The sequence below is a fragment of the Pan paniscus genome, chromosome 11 (genome assembly GCF_029289425.2).
Source record: "Pan paniscus chromosome 11, NHGRI_mPanPan1-v2.0_pri, whole genome shotgun sequence".
Classification (NCBI taxonomy): Eukaryota; Metazoa; Chordata; class Mammalia; order Primates; family Hominidae; genus Pan; species Pan paniscus.
The window spans coordinates 70,301,155-70,320,481 of NC_073260.2; the positions used below are offsets into that span (position 1 = coordinate 70,301,155).

General features: G+C 38.1%; 1 protein-coding gene and 1 long non-coding RNA gene across 27 annotated transcripts in view; one reads left to right on the forward strand and one right to left on the reverse strand.

Moving 5' to 3' along the window:
- The window catches only part of TRPM3 (transient receptor potential cation channel subfamily M member 3), a 905,462-nt gene that overhangs the window by 572,064 nt on the left and 314,071 nt on the right, over window positions 1-19,327 (reverse strand). For 5 of the 26 annotated variants that reach the window (XM_034967587.3, XM_034967581.3, XM_034967584.3 and 2 more), the window contains exon 1: window positions 1,636-2,315. The exons of 11 other annotated variants lie outside the window; for them this stretch is intronic. In XM_034967587.3, coding sequence (XP_034823478.1) covers window positions 1,636-1,812 — 177 coding nt within the window. In that variant the 5' untranslated portion in view covers window positions 1,813-2,315. Of the gene's footprint in view, window positions 1-1,635; window positions 2,317-19,327 lie in introns of those variants that run through there. 10 more of the 26 variants (XM_034967575.3, XM_034967576.3, XM_034967573.3 and 7 more) reach the window with 4 other exon arrangements.
- LOC134728538 (uncharacterized) overlaps window positions 1,981-19,327 on the forward strand; it is a 33,266-nt gene continuing 15,919 nt past the window's right edge. The window contains exon 1 of the long non-coding RNA XR_010109049.1: window positions 1,981-2,117. This is a non-coding gene — a long non-coding RNA (uncharacterized LOC134728538). The remainder of the gene's footprint in view (window positions 2,118-19,327) is intronic.

Below are 19,327 nucleotides of genomic sequence, written 5' to 3' on the forward strand. Positions count from 1 at the left end.
TAAAAAACTAGCATATTAATTAATCATATATGGAGAGTGATAGTCACATATGTGTCAAGAAGAGTTAAAAAGCATTATTTTGGGTTAAAGCTGATACATGACTTTAACTGAAAAAATGTTTCTCATTGCACTTCGAATTTCTGGAGTTGAATTCTTTCACGGAGACTTAGATATGCCCATTCTTTGCCCCTGACTCTTGATTCACTAGTGATTCTGGAGAAAATGTACACCAATTTGTTAGTTCTCTGGCCTCATTCTTTTTCTTGCCCTATCACACATGTTGTTACACCACAGCAAAAACATACATATCCAAGGAAAAGTCTCTTCTACTACCCATACCCAAACCTGCCTTTCCTCCTAAATAGTCCCTAGGGAAGCAAGCCATCGCCATGACAACCATATGATGGGAGTTTGAACAGCACTTGGGGCAGCCTTTGTTGAAAGTTAATACCAGTTGGTGTTTAACAAGAAAAGGAAAACTCAGGCAAGGGGTAATACTCTGTTGTGAGGCACCACTTAGCTGTATGGAACTAACTGTCCCCATCAAATCTTACCTAACCAGAACACATCCTCAGAACAAAATTCTCCAAGTGTAACGTATTCAGGGCTAATTCATTAATTCTCCATTGTAGCCCACTGGACTCAATGCTCTGTGGTCACTAAATCAAAAGAGCACATATACTCAGGAAAAGAGAATTAAGAACTTTGCCTTTTTTAACTTCGAATGGGTATAGAACATCAGAGATATTTATTTTTCCCTATTAAGTATTACCACCTTCTATTTGCTGGGCAAAAATGCTTGTTTCCTGCACCTTTAAATCTAATTTGTGTTTTCCCCCCCACAAGAAAGATCGTGAAGGTGGATTAGTACAGAGTTGTATGGACTTTTTCAGTATCTTTAATGCATTTGCTTCTGGAAAGAGAAGCGCTGCAGACACATGGTGGCAATTCCTGCTCAGGTGTAGTGCCATTCTTTTGTGTGACTCACAGCTAGAGAGAGAGCTGACATTCAATACATGTTTAACAATACTTTCCCACTACTGATTCCACTCAGGAGACTCACATTTTTATGCCTTTTCTAAAAACAAGGGCACCAAAAAAGTCACTGTCTGAGGAGGCTCATTCTTTGTTCATCTTCACCTGACTGGCCACCTAACTACACAAAGCTTTTAAACTAATGAGGAGAATCCTTTGTTCTCTCTGGTTCCATTTAAAGGGAAAGTGGGTCGAAGGGCTTCCCCAGGGAGAGAGAAAGAAAAGCCCAGGAGCCAAACACAAGGGAGTAAGAGATTTCACTCCCACTACTATTCCCACCCTCCCAAAGAAGTTAATTAATTCTGTTTTAGGAATGGTTAAAAGGGGTGGGGGAGCACCAGGTAGCCCATTCTCTGAGACCAAAATCTCCTTCTCGAGTGTGGTTCGCACCAGCCTCTTGTCTCTGACACCACGGGGTGTGGGTGGGGGGCGTGGGGGGAGGGCAGGAGTACTGAGAACCTCTCTCCAGCCACGGACCACAGAGCCAGTACTGCATGCATTTAGGCTCCCCCAAAGGTGCGTCCCAGCCCAAGTCCCCAAGTTGGGTATTTAAATCTGAAAAGCACAATTAGCGCCATTCAAAGCTGCAAGTTACAGTACCTTCAGAAGTCTGACAGATGGAAGAAAGGCTGCGTGGCACAGCTTCCGGATGGTCCAGTTTAGGGGTCGAGGAGCATCAGCCTGATTCATGACCCCTTCCAAATTCCACCAGGAAAACAAGAAACTGAAAACCTGAGCAATGCCTAGAAAATAAACGGTCCCCCACGGCTCTGGCATCCCATGGTCATCTCCACACCTGCAAATTCCATTAGGGCAGAGGCTTCCTGGAACTTGGAAGACTAGTCAAGTAGCCTTGCCTGAGCCCCTGAACCTTCTTAAAAAAGCCACCTCCCCTCTCTCTGCAGCCGTGCTCATGCATACCAAATGTGGCTGAATGGAGGCACACTGCCTGCTGCTTCGGGGAGGGGATGCACGATTTTGAAGAAGAGGGACAGCCTGCACAAAACAGCCTGTGGTCGGAGTCAAAGCAGCCTGCTCCGGAATGCGCGCTCCCTCTCCCGCTCTCCTCCCAGTAAACGCAGGTCAGGCGTTGGGGGGGAACCGGGGCCATTGCTTTGCTAGCTTGGTTTGGGGGGGAGCCAGGAGGATCGCAAAAGGGAACAAAAATGAAGCCAGAACGGGAAACTTGCACTTTCTTGCACAAAGCATCTTTGAGGGACTGAGAACTGGTACGGGGGGAGGGGCGAGGACACAGGGAGAGAAGGGGTGCCTCCGAATGATGAGATAAATGCTTCCCTTTTGATTTATGTGACATAATAAAGTGAGGCTATCATCAAATACATCTATAGTAAAAGAGATCTGTGTCGTGTTCTGAGGTTTTTATTAACCGTGATTGACAGTCTTCATCCTGATAATCGGTTGTATAGATGACAGACACTGAGACAGAAGCAAACTCAAACACACGGGGTTGTTCCTTTCATACAAAGCAGTTTAAACTCATGGGCATTTGGCTCACCTTTTAGAGATGGCAGTTTTTAAATGGGGGTTATCTCCTGGAAAGCCACTTGATACCGTTTCTCTGCAACACAAGTTTAACCCATAAAGTGCCACATGGGATGCTGTCTATAAAGAATGGACTTTCCTCAAGTGGGGTGTCCACCCCCATCATTTTCTAAGGAGGCTTTATGAAACAGTTGCTGAGTTGGAATGTATAGTCTTTAGGACTCCTGTGGTGAGAGAGAGAATTAAAGGACAGTTTTTCAATTTGAAGGTAGAAATTGGATAATTTCACATAGTAAGTTGGGACGGTGAGACGAGAAGGGAGTTCCTGACACAACCCCCCTTCGGCTCCCATGTGCCCCCAGGCATCGGACCTCAGTGGGAGCAGTTGACCTGACAACTCCTATGGGGAGAATCCCCACATCCTTGGAGCATCGCCATCTTATTTATTTTTTACTCTGTGACTATGCTGATTTTCCATTTCTAATTAACTTGAAGAGATTGGTAAATCCCAGCTCCATGACTATTATGCAGTCAGAGCTGAACTGGGAGTGGTGCAAGCAGATGTGATACACTGCTGTAATTCAGAACCGGGACAACACAGGCCCACCCCAGCATGAAATCAATACCTGACACACTGCGCTACAACACCATTTCACTCACAATGGCCTTGTGTCAAAAATTTAAGAAAGATATTGCAGAAAACTAGTCCACGGGTGGAAGGCAGACCATTGACCTACCTCGTATAGTAAAATTTATGCCTCTGATTATCTACCAAACAATATCACTTTAATAGATCTCATACACAGCTGATTCATTTTCTGTTACTATTCTATTTCCACAAAGGATTGAAGGCAGTATTAAAATAATATCGGCTCACATGTATCACCTAGCACAATGCATTGCATAGGTTTATGCCCATGTCAACCTTATGAAGTAGGTGTTATGGTCATTTTCTTATCTCACAGATTAAGCAAGTGAGATCCAGAGAAATTAGTAACAAGTCTAACATACTAGTATAACTGGAGTCTGGATTGAAACCAGTCTACTAGGCTGTAAAGACAAGCTTTCTCTTGTCTCCTATTTCTTTCAAAAGGGACTTCAGGAGTAAAATCACTGCCTCTGTTTTTTGGTAATTTAATCTTACATAAGAGTTAAAGACTTCAAAGAAGAAACGCTCAGCATTTCTTTCAGATTATTACTTTGGTCTGATGTTGATGTTTTAGTTAACAGCATGAATTCTGGAATCAAGCTGCATGGTTCAAATTCCAATTTTGAAGCTAGTCTTGGGAGATTTACGTACCTTCTTTGTGTCTTGGAGTCCTTATCCGTACAATGGAGATTAAAATAAACCCTTATGCCTATGGTTGTTGTGAGGACTAAATAAGCTAATATTGGCAAAGCACTTAGAACAGTGCCTGGCATATACTAAATACCTGTACCATGATCCATCTTCTGGGTAGCATGTGCTGATTCTGAGCTGGAAGCCCACTGACAATTTTCATTAAGCATGCATACATATGGTAGTAGGTAATGAAGTCAAGCAAGACAAATTAAAACTGAATGCTTCTTGTGAGTTACCATGAGTTTGATAAATGGGGTAAAGAGGAAGGTGGAAGACTGCAAGGGCAGCGTGGTTTTCCTCATGCAGTGTGGTATTCATCCGGTTGCGAGATGCTGCCTTTAGTGGGGAAGCCTCCAGCCTTTCTAAGCTTTTAAATGAATGCCCTTAAGTGGTTTGGTTGAGGTGGTGAGATCTCTGCTCCATGAAAATGCTGAAAAACTGCAATTGCCTACCCCCTGCCCTGCACTATTTCAAAATGGTAAGGACCCCACAAAAATGACAGCATCATTCTGAAAACACATGGCCTTTGATCCTATCCCCTTTAATTTTACTGAATAACTTTGGTCAAAGAGAACTGTTAGAAACTATGCAGAGTGAGGAAGTAGGAGGATTCACAGCCCTCTCTAATAGCAATTAGAGGAGAAAAGCACAAAACCTTCAGGGAATTGATTTGGCGATTACACTGCAAAAGAGGTAAAAGATCAAAGAAGGATGACAGTGCATGAGAGGCAGTTTTTCTTCCATCACTGGGGACGCTTTGTGCCAGAATTGTTTGCTATCAAAACATCTAAAGAAGGGTTTTCAAGACCCTTCTCTCTACTTTCAAGAAATTATATTTTCACATAGAACATGCCTTCCCCAGTTTTAGAGAGAAGTCTAATGAGAAAAAAAAAGCAGAGAGGAGCAAGCCCAGCCCCAGATATTAGCATCTCACAAATTCAAAGTGCTTACTTATAAATCTTATGAATGTAGATGTCTACATATCTGCAGAACAAATTCTAGCAGGCTTAAAACTCTGAAATAATCATACTAACTTTCAGTATCCTAAAAAATAGCAAGCAGGGCATATCAGATTTCTGTATTCCAGAGCCTGCCTTTGAGCCAACTCTAATTCTCTCCCGTGCTACAGAAAAGCCCACTTTCCACTGATTATCTTCCCTTTTTATTTTCTGTGTAAATGATACTAAACCAAAGAATCATGATGAAATTTGAGCTCATTCTCAGTACTGACAAGGGGGCCATTGTATAGACCTTCTGAATTCTTTCTTTTGAAGACCACGTTCCTTCTCTTCAAAAAAGTCATAGCACCCTCAATATAGTATTGTACCACTTTGCACCCTGTCTTCTTTATATCTTTTGGATGTAAAAGGAGCTGACCCACGAAAACCTAAGAAAACAAAAAGGAAATGACACAGTGACCAGGTAGTACAGAGAACTCAAAAGCCTCCCTCTGAAATGTGTTTTCTGCAAACAACACCAAAATAACAGTGCTGCAATGTAATTTTTCAGAGTTTATTATTACAACATTAAAATTCATAGGTATCTGGACATCAATTGTACATATATTTTCAGGCTCTAATATATGGATGTAGTGCACCTAGTGCAGAAGGATGATATTTAAGCAACCAGGGGAAAAACCAGGAACAAGCCCAGTGGTGAGCCTTTGTAGACACTTTCGTTTGCTTCAGTCTTTTGTAGTCTTAATATTAACGTCTTGCTTGCTTAATGATTGGCCTCTTTTATTAATTTTGTTGTGTTTTGAATTTTCTTTTTTAAATATTTTATTTTACTTTAAGTTCCAGTATACACGTGCAGGATGTGCAGGTTTGTTACACAGGTAAATGTGTGCCATGGTGGTTTTCTGCACTGTCAGCCCATCACCTAGGTATTAAGCCCCACATGCATTAGCTATTTATCCTAATGCTCTCCTCCTGCAACAGGCCCCCGTATGTGTTGTTACCCTCCCTGTGTCCATGTGTTCTCATTGTTTAGCTCCCACTTATAAATGAGAACATAACGGTGTTTGGTTCTCTGTTCCTGTGTCAGTTCGCTGAGGATAATGGTTTCCAGCTCCATCCATGTCACTGCGAAGGACATGATCTCGTTCTTTTTATGGCTGCATAGTATTCCATGGTGTATATGTAGCACATTTTCTTTATCTAGTCCATCATTGATGTGCATTTGGGTTGATTCCATGTCTTTGCTATTGTGAGTAGTGCTGCAATGAACATATGTGTACATTATCTTTAAAATAGAATGATTTATATTTTGGGAGATACATACCACTAATGGGATTGTGGTAGATTAAATACTTAAATGTAAAACCCAAAACTATAAAAACCCTAGAAGATAATCTAGACAATACCATTTAGGACATAGGCACAGGCTAAGATTTCATGACGAACATGTCAAAAGCAATTGCAACAAAAGCAAAAATTGACAAACGGGATCTAATTAAACTAAAGAGCTTTTGCACAGCAAAAGAAACTATCATCAGAGTGAACAGACAGCCTACAGAATGGGAGAAAATTTTTGCAATCTATCCATCTGACAAAGGTCTAATATCCAGAATCTACAAGGAACCTAAGCAAATTTATAAGAAAAAAGCAAACAACCCCGTTAAAAAGGGGGCAAAGGACATGAACAGACACTTCTCAAAGGAAGACATTTATGCAGCCAACAAACATATGGAAAAAAGCTCAATATCACTGAATAGTGAATAGAAAAATGCAAATCAAAACCACAATGAGATACCATCTCACAACAGTCAGAATGACAATGATCAAAAAGTCAAGAAACAACAGATGCTGGCGAGGCTGTGGAGAAACAGGAACGCTTTCACACTGTTGGTGGGAATGTAAATTAGTTCAATCATTGTGGAAGACAATGTGGCACTTCCTCAAAGACCGAGAACCACTATTTTTTTCAAAAAATCATTTGTCTCATGAACTTTATGGCAATTTATCATTTTTGTCAAAAAACATACTTTCCTGTTTCTTCCTTTTAACTTCACTCAAATAGAGCTATAACATTTTTAGGCATTTTTTGATGCTTCTACAGTATTTTCCAAAATATTAGATCTCTTTATAGATTCCATTTACCTACAGGACACTCCTTAATGTGTTTCCAAATATATGTTTTCAAACAGATTAACTTTTTTCCTTTCTTAAGGTATATTTCCCCTTTTGCCATCTTTTGTAGATAATAGATTCTAAAATACACTAAAATTTATTAAAATACATGGCTCACTTTGTTAAGTAGGTTAAGCAGCATTTATTCCATGTAAAATAAAAATATCTCATAACTACAATTGTTATCTATTCATTTTCCCTCCATTATTGGGACAGCATCTCTGACTGCTGTCCACCCTCTGCACAAATGCCTGTGGTGACAGAGAGTGGGTGAGTTTTTGAGACAGCCCATTCCATGACTGTACAGTTCTGGTTGACAGAAAATTCTACCTAAGACTGAGGTGAAACGTCCTTCCCTCTAACTTCCAAGTCAAGTTTTTCTCCCAGAGCATAGTTTTCCAAATGTATAAGGATACTTAACAAGCTCCACTCACACTTCCTCTTCTTTACACTGGGGATCTTGGGCCATTAATCATTCTTCACGTGATGGCATAGAGTTTTTTAGGAAAAAAAAAACAACAAAAACTCTCTTCAGGATTATATTCAATATTATGTTATGGGGTACTTTAAATATAGTAGTCTCTTAATCCTCTGGAATCTCTTGAATTACTTCTCATAAAGGTCCTTTAGGAAGCTTTGAGGGGAAACTCACTAATAATTTAGCTTCTTTTTAAACATTGTTTCCTAAATTAATTAGAATACTCAACATAGATTTTAAGTAATAGCTGACCAAAACACACACACACACACACACACACACACACACACACCCCTGAACTGATGTGAGTAATTTACTCTTTTTGACCCTGACTTCTAACAGAGGTGGTGGCGGGTAGTGACGGGCTAATGGAAAGCTCATGCTTGTTTCAAGAAATGAGGAGGGACTGGACTGTCTGTGTTTCATCCTCCCTATCTTTATCTGCAACTCTGGAAGTCAGACAGACTCTATCCAAACCTAAGTGCCTCCTCTTACCCACTATGTGGCCTGGAGGCAGTTATACAACTTCTCAGAGGCTTAGTTTCCACATTGTAAGAATGGGGTCTACAATAGTTTCCACCTCCAGGTTTTTGTGAAGGTTAAAGCAATTAGCACAGTGCTAACATAGAGAAAAACACATTTAAATTCAATTACTTTTGTTGTTGTTAGTAATAGTATTGTTATCTTGTTCAAGGATACCACTGGCAGTGTATGTAGCATAGTCCATAAGCTCACAGGCCAAAGACTGAATGGCCTGAAGATAAACCCAAGCTTTACCATTTACATATCACTTTGGGGAAGTTATTTAATCTCATCATGCTTTAGTGCCTTCATCTGCAAACTGGGGATAATAATATTACCTTTGTCAAAGGGATAATGTGAAATTAATAAGCCAATATGGACAGAAACCTTAGAAGAAGTTCCCACACATGGTAACAGCTAGAAAAATATTAGCAACTTATTATTACCAATATTGGAGTCATATGTGCCACCCTTCCCACAGCTAGTGATCTAGGAAAAGCAAAGCAAAACAAAACACCGTCATCTCCTCCTTTGTTTCTTCCAGTAAGAGAAGAAGCTACAGAGAACACATGAGAAGAGACCCACCTCTGACTCTCCTTACTGCTTTCCTCTGCAGTCCCATGAGTCCTTACTTTTAAAATAGATAGTGGTTATGAGAGGGAATCATATATTCCAATAATGGGGTGTAAAACTTTAATATATAAAATGTCTCACTTTGGAAAAGACAGAGGTATATAAGCAGCTTCCACCTTACCAAAAATAGAAATCCTACATATACACCTACCAAAAAATGTATAACAGATATTCAAAGGCCTAGAGCTAAAATACAACTTTATTCAGCCTTGAAACCCTAAAATTTCCATTCACAAAGGGGATGGGGTTTTAGTATAATTCAAAAATTCTAATGAGTTCCCAGAGGCTTGTTAAAAATATAAGAATTTGAGATGTGCATTTCTGATCACTTAATATTCACTCTTCTAATATTTGCAATGCTATTCATTATTGTAAATGTTCTCTTTCTAAACTAAGTTTAAATATCCGCAACACATACACACATGTAAGCACAAATACACACCCACACACATAATGTAGGTATTTTAGATACATTTTCATTATGAAAGCCATAAATTTGACCAACTTGATAAATAACTTATGAATTAATATATTTTAGGAGGAGACATTTAAGCAGTGAAGCTCCAATTACTGCTTGAATAACTTGCATGAATTGGAGGGAAGCTCAGCATTCACTATTAACAGTGCAGCTGAAGTCAGATTTCTTGGCCAATGGATCCCAAATCAAACACAAGTTCAAGCTCAAACCTCACATATACCTTCTCAAGCACCTTCTGACTCACACCAATGAAAGCTGAGGGCCTGCCCCAGCCACACACCCTGCCTTGTGCGTCTGGGCTTCTTGCACTAGTGGCCAGCCCTGGGTTGGACCATAAGGTCCGCTCACCTGGGAAACAGAGACATACTGTGATCTGGAAGATCCTCAAAGCAGTAACTCCGCTTGGTAGAGAATTTTAATAAAGAAAGCTAATGAAAACCGTACTTGCTATCTATTTTTGACAGCCTTCCAAAAAATGCAACATTGTTGATATTTATTCTGGTATCATATTTTTGACAACCAGGAGCCTTTCATTTTATTTTTATTAACATTAATAGTAATGGGAGGGACTAAATGATTTTACTTTATGAGAGACAATGGTCCAGTTTTTGTTTTGTTTTTCTCCTGATGAGGCATAAAATAAATGCAAACTACATGGATTTTGAAATCAGGGAGAAACAGATTTGAATCCACATTAAGTCACTGGGCAATTCATTTAACTTTTATGAGTCCTTATTTTTAAAATAGATAGTGGCTATGTGATAATATTAAAATGATGATTAATAACTTTTTTCAAGCACTTACTATGTGCTAAACAGTGTTAAGCACGTAGCTCATTTAGTTATCATAACAAACCTGTAAAGTCTATAGTATTGTTATCCCAGTATTACACATGAGAAAACAGCCTCAGAGAGGTTAAGAAACCTGCAGAAGGTCATGTGGCTGGTAAACGGACTTGAATTCAGGTCTATCTTATTCTATAACCCATGCTTTTACCCATTACAATATGCTGCTGCCAATTAAATAAAAATATTTATATAGGGTTCCTGAGGCTTCCCAAAAAGAAGCTGGTATTTGCTCTGACAAATCTGAAAAAAGGAAAAACAACCCAATGACCCTAACTTATCTAACCTAACACCAGAATCCTGCAAAGCACAGAAGAAGCAGTGGTTCTTCCAGAAGCTCTGGGTTTCTTTTATTTGCACGGCTGACTTCCATATCCCTTTCCCTACCTTCTAGTTACATCTGGCTGGCCTCTCTGTTGAGATAAGGATTGTCTGTACTCATTTGGTATGCTCAATATATAACACAATGCCTGAAACACAGTATTTATTAAATGGAAAAAGGGGTGTTTCTAAATAACTTATATGATTTTTTGCAAATATGAGGTAAGTTTTTAAACATATACAAACTCATGTAATTATCAGTATTATCCAACTTTGATTCCTACCTGCATTTTCTAGTTGAGGAAACTAAAGCACAGAAAGATTAAATACTCACCCAAGTTTACACTGTAAGTTTCAGAGCTATGTTTTGAATTCAAAGATAAACTCTTGATATATTATATAAGGTTCAAAAACGTATACATAAAAAGTAAAATGTGTTTTTAAGGTAACTGATTTAGTTTCAGATACTCAAGTTTGGTATCTCAAAAAAATACCATGATCTATCACTATTCATGAGTGAAAGATAATATTCTAGAAACTTATGACAAGATGTTTGTTTAAATGACACAAAAGATGCACGTGGCCAGAAACTTTATGCCTGTTATAGTAAGTACAGACCAAAGGTATCTCTGTAACCATATAAGTAAAATTATATGGTTACAGGGATTATTCACATTTACTTGGACTTCATATAAAATGTTCAGAGTATTTAGGGAGAAAATAAAACAATATTATCAAGACTCTACTACTAACTTGAAGCTACTAAGTTAGAAAATGAAGGTACCAAAGATGAATTTGATTTATAGCACCTTCTAAATTGGTTAATAAATCAGATTCTGACTGCTTTTATTCAGCATCCAGCCAAAGCCATCCGCAGGCGCCTAAATGGTACATGCGTTGGCACAGGGTATCTGGTTGACTGCATGGGACACCCAGCTGTCTCTGGGAAGCCTTCCTCAATAAGGAAGGAGAGAGATGATAATAGAGAAAGAATTACAATGTTCTGTAGTGCCTGATACTATCCCAAGGAAAAACTCATAATTATTGTTTTAGTAAAGAATAGGTAGATATAGCTTTAATGCGTATGTTTTTCTTTGTACTTTAATTAAATTCTTTGCAAGTAAACCTGTTGGCTACAGATCAGATGAGAGCATGATGTATTTACTTTTATGAAAACACCACAATTAAAATAGATCAAGCCACTCCTATGAGTAAAATCATCTAGTTCTCTCCATGGAGTTAAGAAAAACTCCAAACTCCTCGTTTTTGATAATGTGACAAATTTGATCCTGCCTCTCTCTCCAACCTCAACTCTTGACATTTCCAATTCATCATGCCTAACCACTTTTATTTCTTCCAGTTTTGTTTCCTGTCACGGGACATTTACATATGTTGTTCCCTCTTCTAAAGCTTTCTCCTCCAGCTCTTCATGAGATTAGCTCCTTCTCATGCTGGGAAACTCAGATTATATGTGATCTCCCTAGAGAGTCCTTCCTTGATCTCTTGAGCCCTCCTTCAACATTTATTGCAGCTCTTTGTTTGAATTCTTCCTGTACTTTTCAGAATTGGTAACTATTTAATTGATTGGTTTATTTACTTTTGGCCTTAATCTACGAATGGAATGTAATTTCTATAGGGCAATTGTCGACTGTATCCCAGATCCTTGCAGACTGTCTGGAACATAATGGAAACTCAATCAAAATTTGTTGACTATAGAATGAACAAATGAAGAATGAGTGAACTAGCCATGTTTGTTATAATCATTTCTTGCAAGTCATTTAGCGTTCCTTATGGTGACTATTGCTTGTCTATAAACTGATTTGAACACATACTGACTCTACAGTGCCCTTTTGCTTCCCCAAATCTCAACTCCAAAGCCTTAAAAAGTCTAAGAATTGTTTATTCAACTCTCAAAAAATTAATAAAAGGAAAAGTTCTCAGACTCTAAACTGCAAGTAGAGACCAACATCTAAATACAGAGGAACTGGTTTTGGAAAAGAAAAGCAAAAGAGGAAAAGGAGTAAGTACAGGTATCAAAAATTCAATCTGAAAATAACTCAAGCTAGAGAATTCAATTGCCACTCATTAAAAATCTGGACAATTCATAAACATTTCCCATGATGGCAATTCATCAAAGGCTTAACTTGATGTCATAATATACCTTTATGAAGGCAACTCTCTATTTTATGTAAAGGCATATCTCATTTTGAAGGAGACAGGAACACTGAATTACATATCAGCCATTTTAATCAGGTTCACAATAATAATAAAAAATAGAAACTGATGTTGATGCCTCACAAAGTGGTTCAACAAATATATTCTGATCCATTACCCATAATGATGCTGAGATAAGGGTAAGAAAGATATCATCCTAATTTTACATCTGAGCAAACTGAGAATCCGAGAATATAGGTGACTTCCCCAAGATCTGAGTCTCGATCTCTTGTTCTTTGCCTTATGCTCCATGGCCTCTTCCCTCTACAGTTAATTCTTGGAGGGAACCACACACTGAGCATTATTTCAAAATATATATTTTTAGAAGAAAATATTGACACAGTAATGTGAATGAATCTCAAAATTATGTATGAAATTTTAGAAAAGACAAAAGTGACAGAAAGCAGAGCAATGGTTGCCAGGGATCATTCGGAGATGAAATCAACTACAAAGGGACATAAGGAACATTTTCAGGGTGATAAAAATGCTCTATGTCTTGAATAAAGTGGCAGTTACACAACTGTATAGAATTGCTGGAATTCACCAAACTATAAACTCAAAATTCATGATTGTTTTGTACATTAGGAAAATGTATTTATTGTCTTCCTTGACGATAAAAGAATTATGTCAAAAAATTTTAAAATTCATAAAAATATAAAGAATTAAAATGTATCTATTCTTTGATTATCCATCAATAACTGTTGATGTAATTTTTAGAAATATTACCAAGTATTTTAAAAATCATACTTCACATACAGTTTAATACACTTATTTTACATGAATTGATGTCCATATTATCAAATATTCTTAGAAAATACAATACTTAATGGTTTTATAGGATTTTATTATGTTAGTCAATGGAAGATAATCAGCTCACTTGCAATTTTAATGTTATAAATAATGCTATTATGGATATATAGTACAGTACTCAATCATGTTTTTGTGCACATCTCTGATTATTTCCTTAAGATACAATTTAGGATGAAGGATGATTCGTTCATAAATCATGAATATATTTTCAGGCTCTTGATAGTTATTTCCAAATTGCTATCCAGCAGTGTTGAACCATTTTACGTGCCCCTCAGCAAAGTATAAGAACGTCCTTATTAGTGAATCATTGAAAAAACTGGGCATATCATTAATTTAAATAAATTTTTGGCCAAGATGATCACAGAAAAAGAAATGTGTTATACATTTATCTGGTAACTTATAAAGCTCCATTTTTCCTGTGGCCATTTGTAATTCTTCTAGCAAATTGCTGCTTTTTTTTTTTTTTTTTTTTTTGAGACAGAGTTTTGCTCTTGTTGCCCAGGCTGGAGTGCAGTGGCACCATCTCGGCTCACCGCAACCTCCGCCTCCCGGGTTCAATCAATTCTCCTACCTCAGCCTCCCCTCCCGAGTAGCTGGAATTACAGGCATGTGCCACCACACCCAGCTAATTTTGTATTTTTAGTAGAGATGGCGTTTCTCCATGTTGGTCAGGCTGGTCTAGAACTCCCAACCTCAGGTGATCCGCCTGCCTCGGCCTCCCAAAGTGCTGGGTTTACAGGCGTGAGCCACTGCGCCCGGCTGCTTCTTCTTTTATTAGAGTTTTATTTTTCTTATTAACTCATAAGAGTTCTTTTTATATTAAGGACATTAATCCATTGTCATGTGAATTGCTAGTATTTTTGTAGTTTTCCACATAGCTTTTAATTTTGATGATGTTGTTATTTACAAGAAATTTTTAACATTTATACATTCACTCTAGCAGCCATTTTCTTTATAGCACACACAGCAGATGTTATGCTGAAGAAAGGTCATTTCCAATCTAAGCACAGACAAACACTTACATATTCTTATAAGTGTTCTATGGTTAGTAAGCTGCTTTGAAAACCACCTCTGCTGCATTCTTCTTCCTTACTGGTCTCATTATTTTGCCTACTATCTAAACTCTGTGTGTGTTTGTGTGTGTGTGTGTGTGTGTGTGTGTGTGTGTGTGTGTTTGCATCTCAATCTCTCTCTCATTACAAAGACTGAATAAAATTTCCTTGCTGATATTTGACCAAACCACAATCCTTTATTATTCTTTTTTATTATAGGCCCATCCAAATGGTGTGATAACATTTCTTAAGTAGCAATTGTGAATACAGGGATCTTCGGTTCCATAATATAATCCACAATTTGTTCTAAATGAGGCCTGTGGCTTCATATTTCCAAATATTCTTAAAAGATTTTTCAGCCAGGCACAGTGGCTCATGCCTGTAATCCCAGCACTTTGGGAGGCCAAGGGGGGAGGATCATGAAGTCAAGAGATAGAGACCATCCTGGCCAACATGGTGAAACCCCATCTCTACTAAAAATACAAAAATTAGCTGGGTGTGATGGTGTGCACCTGTAGTCCCAGCTACTCGGGAGGCTGAGGCAGGAGAATGGCTTGAACCCAGGAGGCAGAAGTTGCAGTGAGCCAAGATCGCGACAGTGCACTATAGCCTGGTGACAGAGCAATACTCCATCTCAAAAGAAAAAAAAAAAGGAAAGAAAAAAAATTTCTTTCTCACAAACATTATCTCCATAAATTAAAGAATCCAAATGCCTTCAAATCCCTGTCATCTTAGTCTTACAAATTCAATCCTGCATAATTCAATGTGGCAGTGATCTCTGCCACAAAGTTGACTGGCAAAAGCAATGAGTGAATTGAATGCTATCTTATTGGTCTGTTACTGAATAAATGTAATATAGATTTCTTAGTTTTCTAGAATCTAAGCCACTAGAGACTTTGAAGCTCAGAGTCAATACCTTGAATTAAGCTCTGTGGACTTACAGCCAGAAAATAGGGAACATCTCTTTCTAGAGCTGTCCACCTGGTACTAAATCAGTTGGGGAAAAATTCAGTGTGAAAACTCACTAACCCCTTGAAATAGAAAAGATTGGGCAGGAGGTAAACAAAGAGAAAGTCAATGACAGGAACTCTTACTGTAAACACAGCCTCATAGGAACATACCTACCTAAATCCCAAATCACCAAAATACTCCTTATGACAATTTTCAGCATGCTCAAATTATGTTAGTGACTCCTCAAGCATTCACCTAGAGCCAAAACTTATTTGGGTCTTAGGCAGGAATGCTCATAATGTCATCTTCCATTGGTATCTTACCCATATACTGGACTGCAAATTCTCAGTCACTCTTCAGCTCCCTATTCCTCTTTATTTAGCTTTCTCTTTATACAAATCCTTCCATCTGTCACTTCCAGTTCTGTTGGGGGTACAGAGAGAAGAGTGAGAAGCAGAAGCCATGGAGATTCAATTACATATAACAGAATGGGAATAGTATGGAAGTCAAGGCAACTCTATTCTTTTCCAGGCTGTACCCAAAAGTAGCAATGTGAACTCTGTCAGAGCACCTTGCTAGTTTGGGTCTCAGAATAATGTATATAATAAGAATGATGTTGATTCTCTGTTGAGTTCTTCCCAGGGCTGTTTAGATTCTAAGACTAGTTCCATTGAGTCTCAGATTCTTTCCATCAATCTCCAGTAATCCACAAAATAAGGCATTTTCAGCACTACCTATTTTGAATAGAAAGCAAATATTACTTAATACTACAGAGCTCATGCAACAAGAAAACCTAGGAGGCTAAACTTACCTAGAACATTGTGGAATTATGGATATAAGTAGAGAGTTTTGCATGCTACTCAAGTTTATGCTGTGGAACATCTGGCTCAGATATATTTGAGCATATGCTTATCTTCAGGCAAAAAAAAAAAAAACCCAGCAAATTACAGATCTGCTTCATTTTCTCAGTAGAATGAAACAGAGTCATACTTCTAGTGTTACTAATACAAAATACAAACATTATTTATTGTTTGCTGAGAAGTTATGTATATTTCTCTAGGTATAGGATTTGATGCCATACTTGCAGCATAACCATGAATTTAAGAGTTTAGTAAATGTATAAAGACACCATTTAAGTGTGATTTAATTAACATCAATTAGCTGGATGAATTTAATTCAATCAATTCCTCTACACGTCTGCTATGTGTGTAGCACTACGCCAGGTACTGAGGATACAAAGAGATTAATACATCGTCCACATAAGGATTTAACACACAGACAAACTACTATAGAAGACAGGAAGTTCACATAGCATGTTAAGTGCTAAACTAAAGGTAAGATCCAACTGGGTATTCAACCTCTTAGATAAGCTGAAAACATCAATTATGTAGCTAGTGGCTCAAGAAGGTTTAATCCTTTAAAGTTGACTTTGGAGGAAGGACTGAGTGACACATGGGAAATGATGGAAGATTGCTAGGCTCAGCCTGTTCTCTGTAGCTTCAAGTTATTCAGCTCTGACATCAAACATGGACACTCCATCTAGTGAAGCCAAAGGTTGACATGTACCCAGGCTCATCCGCCTGAGAAGGCAGTCCAGGGATAGGACCATATTGTGACTGGAACCTACTTCTTAGGGATTTTCACTTATCAATCCTACTTCTTCCCAATCATACATAACACATTTAATATCCTCCTCCTGAACACATTTCCAGTGGTATTTTGGTGTGTCTAAGGAAATTCATATGCTTACTACAGAACAGGGACCAGGGAGCTGCTCCCAGGTGTGTTTCTTAATCCTGGTCCAGACAGAGAGATGCAAAGAATGCGAAGAGGGCACAGGAACAGTAGCCTCAGGGAGACGTGAGATTTCTGAGCTCCTTCTGGAAGCACAAACATTTAGCAAGTTCAGCCACAGAAGTAAGAGAACGTCACTTTAGACAGTGAGAACAGCCCTGGAAAAGGCAAGGAAGGAAGAAGGCCCATGGTGCACTTTGAAGACAGGAGGTAGTTTTGTACAGCAAAAGAAGCTGGTGTGGATGACGACAGTTGCTAAGATGTTTAAACTGTATCATTAAAGCGGATGGAGTGAGGGTGGGGGAGTCATTGAGGTTTTTAAGTCTGCAGTAAATGTAATCGGAAATGCATTTTAAAATGACTCTAGCATCTGTGTAGAAAATGGACTGAACCAAGACTAGTACAAGGAAAGCAAACCTGTCAATATTTACGTTTCATTTTTTAGTTGTTGAAACTAAGTTTTTCTCAACCTCTAGACACTCCAAGGGTGTGCTTAATAATGCAAAAGTTAGTTTTTATTTTGTGGTTTTCCTTTAAAACTAATAAAAAGGTATTAAAATTCACACAAAACCGACAAAGAAAAAGGTACTTCGTCAAAAAAATAAAGATTAAGTACCATCATTTTCGTGACCTCAACCTAAGGCAAAAATGCATTATTTTTTGTATATCGCTTCTCCCTTTGTAGAAAGAACTAACATCAAATACAAATCTAATAGCTTAATAAGTATCAAGTAAACAAATTAACTTAAGTACGTAAGTCAATACATAAGACCAGCTCATCTAAGTATAACACAGTAACATGAAAAAATGAGTTCTGCAAACAGAGTTTTGAAGATCCATTAGTGGGGTTATAGATAATCTATTTGGTAATTGTGTCAACATAAACTCTGGTAAGCTGGCTGAGCAATTCTAATTATCTTAATCTTTTTCCTGGAAAAATATGGCTCTCCTTTTATTTCTCTTTAATTTTCTAAACGGAAAAGCACATGACTTTGAACTTTAACCCTCATCAGTTTCTTATTTTGATATGTCACCACAGGAGTAACATGCAAGAGAGTTCTGTAAAATGTCCAAAAGGAAGCTTCAGGCTTGGAGGATACATTTTAAGTATTTTTAGAAAGTGACATTTTTACATTATTTAAACAGTTGAAAATATATGTTAAGGTAAGTTTTGCAATTAAAAATAGGTTGGGCGAGGTGGCTCACACCTATAATCCCAGCACTTTTGGAGGCCGAGGTGGGCAGACTGCCTGAGGTCAGGGGTTCAAGATCATCCTGGCCAACATGGTGAAATCCCATCTCTAAAAATGCAAAAATTAGCCAGGTGTGGTGGCAGGCGCCTGTAATCCCAGCTACTCAGGAGGCTGAGGCAAGAGAATCACTTTAACTTGTGAGCTAGAGGTTGCAGTGAGCCGAGATCTTGCCACTGCACTCCAGCCTGGGCGACACAGCAAGACTCTGTCTCAAAAAAAAAAAAAAAAAAAAAAAAAAAAGACGATGATGCCTTGGGGGAGAGGAAGTATTAGAAATCAAGAAAACATGGAAATGAAACATAACAATAATACTTGCTTTCTCAAACTCACACACTGGGGTCCATATCAAAGGTCTCTATGGCATCTTTCTGCACTCAACTTTCCCTCTATGCCTCTGTCTATGCCTGAAATGCTCCCATGCATTTCAGGAGAAACGCTGGAGCTTTTCCATCCCCAGGTAGAGATGATCCCGTGCATATGCTATGGTTGCCTGAACTCAGGACACAGAGAAAAATGCAGTATATAAAATTACTTTTAATTTGCTTTTGGGTTTTAAATGAAAAATTTGTCCTCCAGGAGATTTTTCAGTATTTATATGAGTTTCTAATAGGAAATCAATCTTTTCTAAGCATTCTCTCCTTTTTCTTTTTTTTCAGTTTGGTTTGCTTAAAAATAAGAGGTCCAATTGTTGAACTGTACTCTTTAAATGGGTGAACTTTATGGCATGTAAATTGTATTTCAATATGGTTGTTTTAAAAAACAGAACAGATTATAACATCATTCAATAATATGTCTGGATTACAATCCCATTTTTTCCCAATAGTCAACTACTTATTAAACAGAAATCATATCAGGCTTCCTTGGGGAGAACTTTTTGTCTAACTGGCTCTTTGATCCCCTCGGTGTACTTACAACTTACATTTCACATAGTTATATATACGTCTCCTTTCTTCAATATATAAATT